The sequence below is a fragment of the Epinephelus lanceolatus genome, chromosome 16 (assembly GCF_041903045.1).
Source record: "Epinephelus lanceolatus isolate andai-2023 chromosome 16, ASM4190304v1, whole genome shotgun sequence".
Taxonomy (NCBI): Eukaryota; Metazoa; Chordata; class Actinopteri; order Perciformes; family Serranidae; genus Epinephelus; species Epinephelus lanceolatus.
Window position 1 is genome coordinate 38,228,078 of NC_135749.1, and position 14,253 is coordinate 38,242,330.

The 14,253-nt window shown below is 41.3% G+C and overlaps 1 protein-coding gene across 2 annotated transcripts in view; it reads right to left on the bottom strand.

Annotated features, from left to right (window-relative positions):
• The window catches only part of rfx5 (regulatory factor X, 5), a 43,488-nt gene that overhangs the window by 23,227 nt on the left and 6,008 nt on the right, over window positions 1-14,253 (bottom strand). For both annotated transcript variants that reach the window (XM_078176080.1, XM_078176079.1), the window contains exons 3-4: window positions 243-276; window positions 51-133 (exon numbers count right to left, since the gene is read on the bottom strand). In XM_078176080.1, the coding sequence (XP_078032206.1) occupies window positions 51-133; window positions 243-276 (117 nt within the window). The remainder of the gene's footprint in view (window positions 1-50; window positions 134-242; window positions 277-14,253) is intronic.

The following is a 14,253-nucleotide window of genomic DNA, read 5'->3' on the forward strand; positions in this document are numbered from 1 at the left end:
CGACGATCTCCCAGTCCATTTTTAAAGGGTTAACCAGCAGCAGGTCTGACCTCTTGTCTCCAGAGCTGGGTCCAGAGGGCAACTGGAGGTACAGGTACAGCTTGTCATTGTCGGAGAAACGCTGAACATCTTGCTGTTAAAACAGAACAGAACAAATCAGACCTGTGCTCTGATGTGAGGAGCTTCCTCTCAACTGCACACGTCACTGATCTCATGCTTAATCATCAACTGTTGGTTCTTACCAGGATCTGATCCACTTTGGTCTGAACACTCTTCCTGCAACACAGAGAACACAGCAGTCATCCACACAGCGAGGGCGTACAGAACAAATCTTACATTTGTGACAAAGGTCATGATCTGATGGACTCTGAAACATCCTTAGCAAATTTACACTTCTTTTCCTGAAGCAAAAACATCATTCAGTTTTAGTCAGAGCCTACTGACAATTCATGTAAATCAGGAAGTTTCCACAAGACAGCAGCCAAAAACAGGAATTTATTCATTTTAAAAATCCACTCGTTTCTTTAAGACTTTGAATTTTTTATGTTCTATTCAAGAATAAAGAAAACAATTATCTTGACTGAACTGACTGACTCCTGTGACCTGATGATGATGGTCTTAGCGATAACATGCTCTTAGTTTCCTGCTGTCACTTGATGTATTCATGTTTTCATGTTTTTTGTTATGTTTTCTTTTCCAGAGTCTGTGTCTGTCAGTTTTTGGTAATTCTGTAATGAGGTGAAATGCAAGAGGCCCTTCCTTTTAGTCCAGAGCTCCACTGACTCAGTGGGCTTCAGTGCCACATTTCAACACGCTGTCCAAATGGACAGTGCTTTGAAATGTGGTGAAATTTTAATGTTTCCTGATTATAATTTATTTTCTGTTGACTTTGCTGACGGACCGCTGGCTAGCCACGTTAACATGGTGACACATAGTGCCCACTCTCCAGTCTCCACTGATCAGGTAGCCTTGACAGCTCTGCACAGTGCACCACTTCCGTAGGGTGGGAGCTAGCTAGCGGTGCTTGCTTATTCCCAAGCCACGGCAGAGGGGACGGCATTGCAGTGGAAACATGGTAGTATAGATGGGTACCAAACCTGGTATGAAATGTGCCCCGGGGCCTAATTATTAAACACCACAGTATTGATAAGCTCCGACATGAACGGTTCTGCTATCAGTATTGGGGGAATTAAGAAGATCTATTTCTTGTTCATTTAGGTTATATAAATGTGATCTTGTACAGTTTTTATGTCACTAACTCTGTTTCTAATTTGCAATAAGATAACACTAGCAATCTTTCCAAACATCCAGCAAAAGTACATCACATACAGGCAGAGAAATGCACCGTTTTCAACCGCCTAGCTTGTAGTTCACCTTCCATTACCCCATCCACCTCAGGTATGTAAAAGTTAGGGGTGTAACGTTCTGGATCGACATATCAATTTAATGATCAACAATCCAATATCATCGATGCAAAGTGAAAACATCAACATTCGTCAAGTCGTCATCTTTAGCATACGCTTTTATTTTGAAAGTCTGTGTCACTGTCAAACAGTGGCAGGCAGACAGCAAGCAGCCAAGAGAAAGACGATGAGGATACCACTGTTTACTCTGGAATAAATCAGCAGAGTGGAAATATTTTGGATTTCAGAGAAAATACAGGGCAACAGACAGCACATGGTGTGTGTAAACAATAATGTTACAAGATAAAACATGATGCAGGGTTTCCTGGATGGACGAGTATCTCACTTCACTAACTTCTTGCTTTGATATCAGCTGCTCTGTTTTGGCAATGTTCGGCTTAAAAACCATGCATGCGGTGCGTTGGTGGCTTAGTGGTAGCGGTCCGGATTCGACTCCAGCCTGTGGCCCTTTGCTGCATGTCATTCCCCCTCTGAAGGCCCCTCACACCAAAATATGTCATGTGGAGTTTATAATAATCTGGTAACACTGAAGCAACAACAAACCAAATGCTTTCAAACTGTTAACCACGCCAAGGTCCTCTGGGACCCCAAGGTTAAACCCAGGGGCAGGGCTCGACAGTGCGAGCATTTCACTCGCATTTGTGACTAAAAATAGGTGTGTGCGAACTGTAAAAAATATTTAGGGGCACATGTGCGCATAAAAAAATCAGCCGAAGCAGCCTATATTTTTGTCAATAAAAAAAATATGATAACTGCAACTGTTGGAGGAACTCCAGCTGCCTTCCCTCTTCCCCGTGTCACACGGTTATGGGCGGTTTTCCAAGCCACTGTCGGCACAATGAATATCGTGCGCGACGCCAAGGTTAGTGGTGCCGCTTTGTCAGGCATTGCTGCCCTCTCCATAGACAAACAATGGGACAGCCAGCGCAAAGCGGTTTTACAGCTGATCACGGCTAGAGGCCTTTAGGGACCGTTCGCCACAGTACCGCTGCTGGGTAGGGTGGAAATAAAGCTCTTTTCACACAGAGCGCGCAAAGCGCAGACCTCCGCCGACGAACCCATTCATTGTGTATGTGCCCCCGCGCTGCGAAAGCTCTGTGTGAGAGAGGCTTAAGCTTAAGTCCTGCAAAGTTTCAGAGGACCTGGAGAATGTTTTAGGATAGTAATAACATTATATAAGATAATCATATTACAAAAATAATATATATAAGATAATAACATTAAAGACAAAATTAAATTGCAATACTTTAACTTGATGATTTTACCTTTCTGTACATTTTGTATACAAATTCATTAAATAATTTTGCTTGTAAATGTCTATTTGCATCACGTTTATTACGGAAAACACATTATTTGATCAATTTACATTGTGCCCCCAAAGTTCTTTGTGCGCTCCTTACTTTTTCAACTTAGGAGCACATGTGCTCCTTGGGAAAAAAGTTAGCGTCAAGCCCTGCCCAGGGGTGTTTTTGGAGGCCACATCAACATCAGAAGCATGGTGTCTAAATCTGAACAACTTGTAAAACTCCTTGTTGATTCCAATCTTGATTACCTGGGGCTCTCAGAAACATGGTTGGCTCAACTACATCCGCAGGAATTATGAATGTTACAGGCTATAACACATTTTGGAGGGATCGCACACAGGGTAAGGGAGGGGGGTACTGTTGTATGTTAAGAATACTCTTAAATGCAAACAAATTGAGTTTTACAATAATGCCCTGGAATGTGTTGGAGTAACCATTAAACTCTCTCCACAGATGTGCTTCAATGTTATTGTATTTTATACAACAGTTAGTTCCGACCGAGTAATCTGATTGGACAAGAGGCATTCCGTGAGTGCTGATATAGAGTATAACATCACTGGGACTTGTAACAGTAAAATCACTCTGCTCACAGGTGTTATAAATATAAATACAACCATTAATTAACCAACTGTCACACTTGCTACATTGACGCAAACTTACACTATAGCGTTACACCAAGAAGATGGGTGTTTTCCCCAGGCTGGCTGGTAAGTGAATTTTTTTACCAGCCAGGCAGATATTTTACCAGCCAACCAAATAATTAGTCACTTAATGCTGCCGGTGGATGAGACTGGGGGATGGCAGCGGCGGGAGCAGCAGCAGCAGCAACATTAACCTCCGTCTCTTGGTTGTCGGTCGGTAAAATCTCAGCCTCAGCAGGTTCTTTTGCTTTAGTTTTTTTGTGGGAGGCTCCGCAATACCTGGCCAGCATTGCCACATTATACTTTTTCTTACTTCTTCTTCTTCTACGAAGGTTCAGAGCATGGAGGTACATTAACAACAGGTTCGTTCGAGATGAGCCAGGCCTGCGCAGATTCGATCACCGGCGATTGACGCACAATGCATGCTGGTTAGTTTTGTGTCCGACTTCATCCTGACTTGCTCTGACGTATTACAAAAGCCGACGGCGATAAAACCGCAAGAGCAAAGGCCACAGTTTTTAGAGCCAGGCGCTGCAGTTGCTCTCCACCGACTGCACCGCCTGGCTCTCACCTGATCTAACAGCTGATTGGTTTAGATGTCGACTCAACAAGATGACGTTTTAGATAAACTATTCATTTTTGTTGAATTTTAGAGATCAAGATTGTATTTGTCTGATTTGAAGGTTTATTCTGTGAACAGAAAACATGTCGTGTGACTGATGGTGAAGTTTAGTTGTCAGAGACTAAATACATTCATCATAAACTATATAGAGTCTACTGTATATTAATATTGGACTTTTTTAATTATTTAAGTATTTAGCAACACAGAGACTTGTGGTCAGTGGGATGTGAGGATTCTTAAACTAACATCTGTACAAATGTGAAGCCCTGACTGTATCTGACTGATCTTTAATGTAAACTGTTGTCTTGTATTTTTTTTCCTCTGAAAATATGAACCTTATAGTCAAACATAGTTTATTTAGCCTGTGTAGTTGGGGGGACAGGTCAAACTGATATGATACAGGAGAATTCATATCAAATGGAGGATAAACCATGAACATAAACTACAGATCACCTGTAAAGCATTTTAATAAATGAATCTATCATAATTAAAACAACTGGAGACTGAGAACAAACTGATATATGGGTCTGATCACTTTTTTAATGAATTGACATCATTCCAGACAGGATGTAAGTGTGTCTGTGACTTCCTGTACGGACTGAAGGCTGCTGGAAACGGTTGGGAAACTGTACGACTTCACCGCAGCTTTTTGTCACCGCCCCCCGCTGCGGCTGCCTGCTCTCGTCTACTTTGCAGACGAGGCGCAGTTCATCTCGAACGAGCCTATTAACAAAGTAGCGGAGTGAGAGAGTGGTACATCCTGTCAGCCAAGGGGTTTCCTATCTGTGCAGCTGAGCACCACAGCACCTCCAGGGACTATTACATCTAGACGGTCCCCGTGTTTCCTCTGCAGCCTCCACTTCACTCAGCTGCCCAACAAGCCTGCTGCTTCTTCCCACTTTAACCTGAATAACAAACCGGGGCTTGGTGCTCTGGTAGGATTCAAACGGAGAGCCGGGGCTAGCTGGGAAGCTAGCGGAGGCTAATTGGCTGTGCCTCCCTCCAGTCATGCTGCGGCTAAGGCTCCGCTAGCCTCACAGCTGCGCCTCGCCAATGCGCCTAACAACAGCTATCCACCTCGGCGCGCTGTGTTAACGTCATGACTGACACACTTACATGACCAAATATCGTCTCTGCCTGAAATACACAATACTCTGCCAGGAAACCAGCCGACACCAGCATTGTTCTCCAGTAACAAAAAATGCATTTTTCGCTGGTAAAAAAATAACTTGCCAGAGTGGCGAGTGGTCTTAAAATTGTAGCAGCCAGAGACAAAATCTACCTGTAATTGGCGAGTGGTGAGTGTTAGTTTTGGACCCTGGTTCTAGAGATATATGGGGGCTTGATCAGATTTTTCTTTAAAAAACATTGTGATCAACTAACTGTGCCTTTAACTTATATCATAAACGTACTGCTGGCCGAATGTATGTTTCCATCTGCCCTGAAGTCCTGCCCTGTAGTAACTAACTACAGACCTATTAGCATACTGCCTGTCATCTCCAAAGTGCTTGAAAAAGTAATAGGAGAACAACTGAAATTCCACTTTGATAGTGAGACGTTAATAAATCCTATGCAGTTTGGTTTTCGAACACACTACTCCACCGAAACGGCTTGTTGTTATTTCCAAGGGGGTGTTATGGGGGCTGTTTTTGTGGATTTACGTAAGGCACTCGATACCGTTAACCACTCCATCTTGCTCTCAATACTTGCCAATTTCAACTTTCTGTGAATACACTTAAATGGCTAACATTATATCTGTCTATCCGCTCCCGAAGTGTTAGAGTTAAAGATAAAATATCCACCTTTCAAAACTGCAATATAGGAGTGCCTCAAGGATCAATACTTGGCCCACTCTTATTTTGTACGTACATTAATGATCTCCCTCAGGTATCTGATGAGGTTGAGATAATAATGTACGCAGATGATACAGTCTTACTCGCACATGGGAAAAATGCAGATGCAGTAGTGGCTAAACTATCTGATGTAATAAGTGAAGTAGTGAAGTGGCTCGGCCAATCATGCCTTACCTTAAACACAGATAAAACTGTGTCCAGGTACTTTACTAAACAGCATAAACATAGATTATGGTCCAGTGTATACATAAACGGGCAAAAATTAAAAAAATGTTGAGGAATTTAAATACTTGTGAGTCATTCTCGATCCTAATCTAACCTTCAACCTCCTTTAGCGACAGTGGTAATTGTAATAAGTGTAGCTTATTTGCTGCGTTGGAGGCGAGGCTTAGTGAATTAGAAGCGCGGCTCCGCACCATGGAAAACCATTCAGTAGCTGCGGTAGTTAGCCAGCCCCCTGTAGCCGGTGCGGAGCCACATAGCATAGCCTCTGCTAACTGTCCTCCGGCAACTCCCGTGCAGCCGGGAGGCTGGGTAACTGTTCGTGAGAGGCGCAGCTCCAAGCCGAAGCCCACGGCTCACCACCAGCCTGTTCACATTTCCAATCGCTTTTCCCCACTCAGCGACACACCCGCTGAGGATAAAACTCTGGTTATTGGCAGCTCTATTCTGAGGAACGTGAAGTTAGCAACACCAGCGGCCATAGTCAAATGTATCCCTGGGGCCAGAGCGGGCGACATTGAGTCAAATTTAAAACTGCTGGCTAAAGCTAAACGTAGATTCAGTAAGATTGTTATTCACGTCGGCGGCAATGACACCCGGTTACGCCAATCGGAGGTCACTAAAATTAATATTGCCTCGGTGTGTGAATATGCACAAACGATGTCGGACTCCGTAGTTTTCTCTGGACCCCTCCCAAATCTGACCAGTGATGACATGTTTAGCCGCATGTCATCATTTAATCGCTGGCTGTCCAGGTGGTGTCCAGCAAACGATGTGGGTTTCGTTAATAATTGGCAAACTTTCTGGGGAAAACCTGGTCTTATTAGGAGAGACGGCATTCACCCCACTTTGGATGGAGCTGCTCTCATTTCTAGGAAACTGGCAAACTTTATTAGTAAATCAAATCCCTGACAACCCAGAGTTGAGACCAGGACTCGGAGACGCAGTCCTATACGCCTCTCTGAGCTTCTAGTTCAGTTACCCAGCCATAGTTTTCATAGTTTTATACAAACGGTGTCTGTCCCCCGACCACCTAAATTATTTAAATCTAAAATTAAACAAAGAGGAGTTGTGCATAACAACCTCATAAAAATTAAAACCTCTTCTGTGACAGAAAGACAAAACAGGAGAATTAAATGCGGACTGTTAAATATCAGGTCTCTATCGTCTAAAGCAGTGTTAGTAAACGAATTAATATCAGATAATCATATTGATTTACTCAGTGTCACAGAAACCTGGCTGTGTCAAGATGAATATGTCAGTCTCAATGAATCCACTCCTCCCAGTCATAATAATACCCACATTCCTCGAGGCAGCAGCCGAGGAGGGGGAGTTGCAGCCATTTTTAACTCTAGTCTGTTAATCAGCCCTAAACCTAAACTAGATTATAATTCATTTGAAAGCCTCGTTCTTAGTCTTTTACATCCGACCTGGAAAACCTCGCAGCCACTTTTATTTGTTATAGTGTACCGTGCTCCTGGCCCGTATTCTGAATTTGTATCTGAATTCTCAGAGTTTTTATCCAGTTTAGTTCTTAAATCAGATAAAGTTATTATTGTAGGTGATTTTAACATTCATGTCGACGTTGATAATGACTCCCTGGCTACCGCGTTTATCTCATTATTAGACTCCATTGACTTCAATCAGGGTGTACATGAACCCACTCATTGTTTTAACCATACCCTCAATCTAGTTCTGACGTATGGAATTGAAATTGATAACCTAAAAGTCTTTCCACAGAATCCCTCGCTATCGGATCATTATCTGATTACTTTTGATTTCTTTTTACCCGATTACACGCCACTCAGCAACAGTTATTATACTAGATGTTTATCAGATAGTGCTGTCGCAAAATTTAAGGAAAAGATTACTCCGTCGTTAAATTCAATACCAAGTCCCTCAGTAACAGAGGTTTCCTGTACCGACTTTGATCATTTTGTCGATAGTGCCGTAGGCTCGCTGCGAACAACACTTGACTCTGTAGCTCCTCTTAAAAAGAAGTTAAAAAAGCAAAGAAAGTTCGCTCCTTGGTATAACTCTCAAACCCGTAAGTTAAAACAAATATCGCGAAAATTTGAAAGGAATTGGCGATTGACCAAACTGGAAGAATCTCGTTTAATCTGGACAGACAGTCTCAAAACTTATAAGAGGGGCCTCCGCAATGCCAGAGCAAACTATTACTCAGCATTAATAGATGAAAACAAGAACAACCCCAGGTTTCTTTTCAGCACTGTAGCCAGGCTGACTGAGAGTCAAAGCTCTATTGAGCCTTGTATTCCTTTAGCCCTTAGCAGTAATGATTTTATGAGCTTTTTTAATGACAAAATTCTAACTATTAGAGGCAAAATTCATGACCTCCTGTCCTCAGATAGTACCTATCTAACCTCAAACACAGCTGTAAGACCTAATATATATTTAGATTGCTTCTCCCCAATTTCTCTTCAAGAATTGACAGCAGTGATTTCTTCATCTAAATCATCAACGTGTCTCTTAGACCCCATCCCAACTAGGCTACTTAAGGAGGTCTTTCCTTTAGTTAACACTCATATATTAGATATGATCAATATATCCTTATTAACAGGCTATGTACCACAGTCTTTTAAGGTAGCTGTAATTAAACCTCTACTAAAAAAGCCCACCCTGGATCCAGAGGTGTTAGCCAACTATAGACCAATATCTAATCTTCCCTTTATGTCAAAGATCCTTGAGAAAGTAGTCGCAGACCAGCTGTGTGATTTTCTCCATGATAATAATTTATTTGAGGAATTTCAGTCAGGATTTAGAGTGCATCATAGCACTGAGACAGCACTAGTTAAAATTACAAATGACCTTCCGATTGCTTCAGACAAAGGACTTGTCTCTGTACTTGTTTCATTAGATCTTAGTGCGGCGTTTGACACAATTGACCATCAAATTCTACTGCAGAGACTGGATCACTTAATTGGCCTAAAAGGTTCTGCACTAAGCTGGTTTAAATCTTATTTATCTGATCGTTTTCAGTTTGTTGATGTTCATAATGAATCATCCTTACGTACCAAAGTTTGTTTTGGAGTTCCGCAAGGTTCTGTGCTCGGACCAATCCTATTTACTCTATATATGCTTCCTTTAGGTAACATCATTAGAAATCACTCTATAAATTTTCATTGTTATGCGGATGATACTCAGTTGTATTTATCGATGAAGCCAGAAGAAAGTAATCAATTAACTAAACTCCATAACTGCCTTAAAGACATAAAAACTTGGATGAGCACCAATTTCCTGATGTTAAATTCAGACAAAACTGAAGTTATTGTTCTTGGCCCCAAACAACTCAGAGACTCTTTATCTGATGACATAGTTTCTCTAGATGGCATTGCTCTGGCCTCTAGCACTACCGTAAGAAACCTCGGAGTAATATTTGATCAAGATTTGTCTTTTAATTCTCATTTAAAACAAACCTCACGGACTGCATTTTTTCATCTGCGTAATATTGCGAAAATTAGGCCTATCCTGACCCGAAAAGATGCAGAAAAATTGGTCCACGCTTTTATTACCTCTAGGCTGGATTACTGTAACTCTCTATTATCAGGTAGCTCTAGTAAGTCCTTAAAAACTCTCCAGCTAATTCAGAATGCAGCAGCACGTGTACTAACAGGAACTAAGAAACGTGATCATATTTCTCCTGTTTTAGCTTCTCTGCACTGGCTCCCTGTAAAATCCAGAATTGAATTTAAAATCCTACTGTTAACTTATAAAGCTCTAAATGGTCAAGCTCCATCATATCTTAGTGAGCTCATAGTGCCATATTATCCCACCAGAACACTGCGCTCTGAGAACGCAGGGTTACTCGTGGTCCCTAAAGTCTCCAAAAGTAGATCAGGAGCTAGAGCCTTCAGCTATCAGGCTCCTCTCCTGTGGAATCATCTTCCTGTTATGGTCCGGGAGGCAGACACCGTCTCCACATTTAAGACTAGACTTAAGACTTTCCTCTTTGATAAAACTTATAGTTAGGGCTGGCTCAGGCTTGCCCTGTACCAGCCCCTAGTTAGGCTGACTTAGGCCTAGTCTGCTGGAGGACCCCCCCATAATACACCGGGCACCTTCTCTCCTTCTCTCTCTCTCTCTCTCTCTCGTATTCTATTACTGCATCTTGCTAACTCGGCCATTCTGGATGTCACTAACTCGGCTTCTTCTCCGGAGCCTTTGTGCTCCACTGTCTCTCAGATTAACTCATATCGCAGCGGTGCCTGGACAGCGTGACGTGTGTGGTTGTGCTGCTGCCGTGGTCCTGCCAGATGCCTCCTGCTGCTGCTGCCATCATTAGTCATTAGTCATACTTCTATTGTTATTATACACATATGACTATTGTCACACATGTATACTGCCAGATATTAATACATACTTTCAACATATTGTACCACAGTAGCCAGAACTATAAATATAATATTATTACTTTCAATAATGTTGTTGTAAGCTACTGTTATTACCTGCATCTCTCTCTCTGTCTCTCTCTCTCTCTGTCTCATTGTGTCATGCGGATTACTGTTAATTTATTATGCTGATCTGTTCTGTACGACATCTATTGCACGTCTGTCCGTCCTGGAAGAGGGATCCCTCCTCAGTTGCTCTTCCTGAGGTTTCTACCGTTTTTTTCCCCGTTAAAGGGGTTTTTTTGGGGAGTTTTTCCTTATCCACTGCGAGGGTCATAAGGACAGAGGGATGTCGTATGCTGTAAAGCCCTGTGAGGCAAATTGTGATTTGTGATATTGGGCTTTATAAATAAAATTGATTGATTGATTGATTGATATAAAAAAACAGCTCAGGTAATGAGGCTAAATAATTCAAACTTCCACCATATAAGAAATTCACTAACTGAAGTTGCCAAAACTTACATGAAGGCTATGATCTTGTCTTATATGAGGTATTGCATTGCCATGCTGGTCCCAGGCAAGTCAAACTGCCCAAAACTCAATTAAATTATTATACAGTCAGGCTTTCAAAATCCTAGACAAGAAATCATGACAGTATCACCACTGTAATATTCTCAATATACAATATGCTAAGCTTCTACAATCCAATCACCTTTTCTGATCTGCACTTGGTTCGCAAAATAATTAACGGTGCTGCCCCTCCTCCCTTGAAATCCTATGTGCAGCCTTGCTCTGAGCTGAGAACTAGAGCTCTCAGGTCCACATCTAGAGGAGACTAATATCCCACAGCGCAGTTCTGCATTTGCACAAACTGCCTTTTCTTACAAGGCTATCAAGGAGAGGAATAGGCTTCCTACCAACTTAAAAAACATCCCTGGTTATAATCGTTTTTGTCTTGAAGCTAAAAAAATGGCTCCTATCTACCCAATCTTGGCAGCATTAACTTGAACCTGGTGACACTGTCTACGATTTCTAACTGAGCCAACATGGGGTATATCTAATGTGCAGACATCTAGGGTTAACTTCATTTTATTTCTTAATTGGATGTCTTGTAGTACCATTATTGCTAGACTTGCACCTATTACAAGTTTTTGGGCCGATACCGATTTCCGATTTGCAGAGTGTTTGGATGGCCTTTTCCAATTTCATTTTTTTTCAAACCACTTTACAGCACACAAGATATTGCAATATTTTCTATCTTTGCTTTATTAGAACATTTTAACCAAGATACAACCAGCTTTTCAATAATCATCTCAAACAAACAAACAAAAACAGTGGTTAAGAAACATTTTCCTTTTTGCTCAGATATAACTTCAGGTACAGTATTAAAATAAATAAGTAAAAAAAGCATACATAAATAAAAACATGGATAAATAAAATAATAATTCTTGGTGTATAGCATTTGTGGGTCATTTCTTTAAAAGACAAAAAAGTAAAAATATCTCCTGTGGAAAATTCACAAAGGTCTTCAGGACGCGCTTGCCAGTAAGCGTGGACATGCGCATCTTCGGCACGCGGACACGTGCATCTTCGACACACAGGCACACGCCTCGTCAGTTTCAAGTGGCACAGTGCAGCAGTGAGAGCTCCGCAGTTCAGTTTAACATGGACAATTAACAACTTTCTCCTTCTCTCTTTTGATGTGTGTGTGTGAATGATTAAGGTGAAATGTTTCACTTCCTCACATCGCCCAAGCCGTGACTTGCACATGTGCATGTGCGTGCGCTGCTGATGTTACACGATGTGAATCATGTGGTGCGCCGGGAGGTTGACCGGCATTTTAAATCGGCATATTTTAGACTGACCGGCTGGTCGCAGGTCATGGCCGATTCCGTGAAAACCGGCCCGATTCAAAGCACTGCCGATAAATCGGTGTCTAATTACTGCTGTATAGAACTGTCTCTGTATCACATAAATTACCATCATTGAGGTAATATGTATTCATGTACAGTGTTGGGTAAGGGTTACTTTAAAAGTAATCAAAGTATGTTACTACGTTACTTTTTTAAAAAGTAACCAGTTACTTTACTGCGTTACTCCCTGAGTAAAGTAACTCAATTACTTTAAAAGTACTTCTAGCGTTACTCCCTGAGAAAAGTAACTCAGGCACTTTTAAAGTACTTTTGAGTATTCTACATTTCCTATTGGGCAATGGACCACAGGGCGCTAAGCCTACATTTTTTTGTCTCCAAAATTAAAGTTATGGACCACTTGCCCTTCACTGAGATCCAATTCTCCCGTCACAGCCATCACTTTGACCAGTAGAAACACAGAACGATCTGCTGCTGTAGTCAACTGTATGACAACAACACCCCAGCATTTTTAATATTTCCTCTAGGGATGTTACCACACAGAGTAAAAGGGGGAAATGATGGTGTGAAACAGCAGAGGCACTTTGTCAACCCGCTGAGTTAACGTTACTGTCATTAGCATCAAGTTAGCAAACAATGTTACATCCTCACAGTCGGACATAAAGTAGTAAACATTAACAAATAGCGGCGGGGCTTTTACTCACCACAACTGCAGAGGCTCCCAGCTTCATTTGAAACAAACTACATTATAGACGGTATGTTATTTATCAATCCCTCTGTGTGTTTATATATTTACTTTTTATCCACTCTGTTGTCTTTGTAAAGTTAACATATTGCACCGCCATTTCAAACTCAACACTTGTTTCAAATTAAAAGCCCCTTATATCCTCAGCTGAGAGAATCCCTCCATTTTCTAAATAGGCTTTTATTCTGAAACATTTGTCAGAACTTCCTGTGGAAGATACAGTAGCTTGATAGTTTACTTGTGGCGCTTCAAATGTAGCTCCTGCCATCTGCTGACGCTTTTAGGTGACTACAACAACATGTCGGCTGGCACATGAACAGACACAGTGACTCAAATAATAGTAAAAGTAATTAAAATAGGACAAGAATAACCTGATGACATAACACACGCCGTAAAAGACGACCAGGGATAATTGGTGAGTACCAGCGCGTAGCGTATACCAGGCATAATGCAAGTCCTGAGTCTGAAATATGTCTGTCAGTGAGTCCTACTCCACCTATTTAGACTCCGCCATAGACGGCAGCATTTCTCCGACCACGTAGCGAGCCACAAGCTCCGTGGCTTCTTTCAGACTGATAAGTTTAACGTTATCTCCGTTATTAAAACCACATGACAGCCGCTGCTGTTTCGTAGCTGAAGGACCAGCGTTCTAAAAGTAACGGAAGTAACTGATGTCTTGTTTGAAAATGTACTTAAGTATTTGATTACTTAAACAGCAAACTAACGCGTTAGGTTACTTGTTACTGCAAAAAGTAATCAAAGTACTCTAACGCGTTACTTTGTAACGCGTTATACCCAACTCTGGTCATTATAAAGGCTACATACACATGCTATATCTTGTTTTTTTTCAGGACAATCTGGGCTAACCATCATTTCATGTCCTTCTATGTGCCTGTATTTTATATTAATTTTCATATCAATTAAAAAAAACAAATCTGTGTTACTAAATTCTTACTTTTTTACATGTATCTCAGCATAGCAAGCTGGAAGTTGACATATTCTGCCATATATGAAGAGGGGAGACTCTCTGGAATCTGGCAATATAAGAACTAGGGATGCATGATAACTTTTCTTTTAAACTGATACCGATAACTTTCAGCTCCTAAAGGCCGATACCGATAACACACACACATATAAAGTATATGTGTGTATATATATATATATACATATACACATACATATATATATATATATATATACATATATATAGATATATACAGAC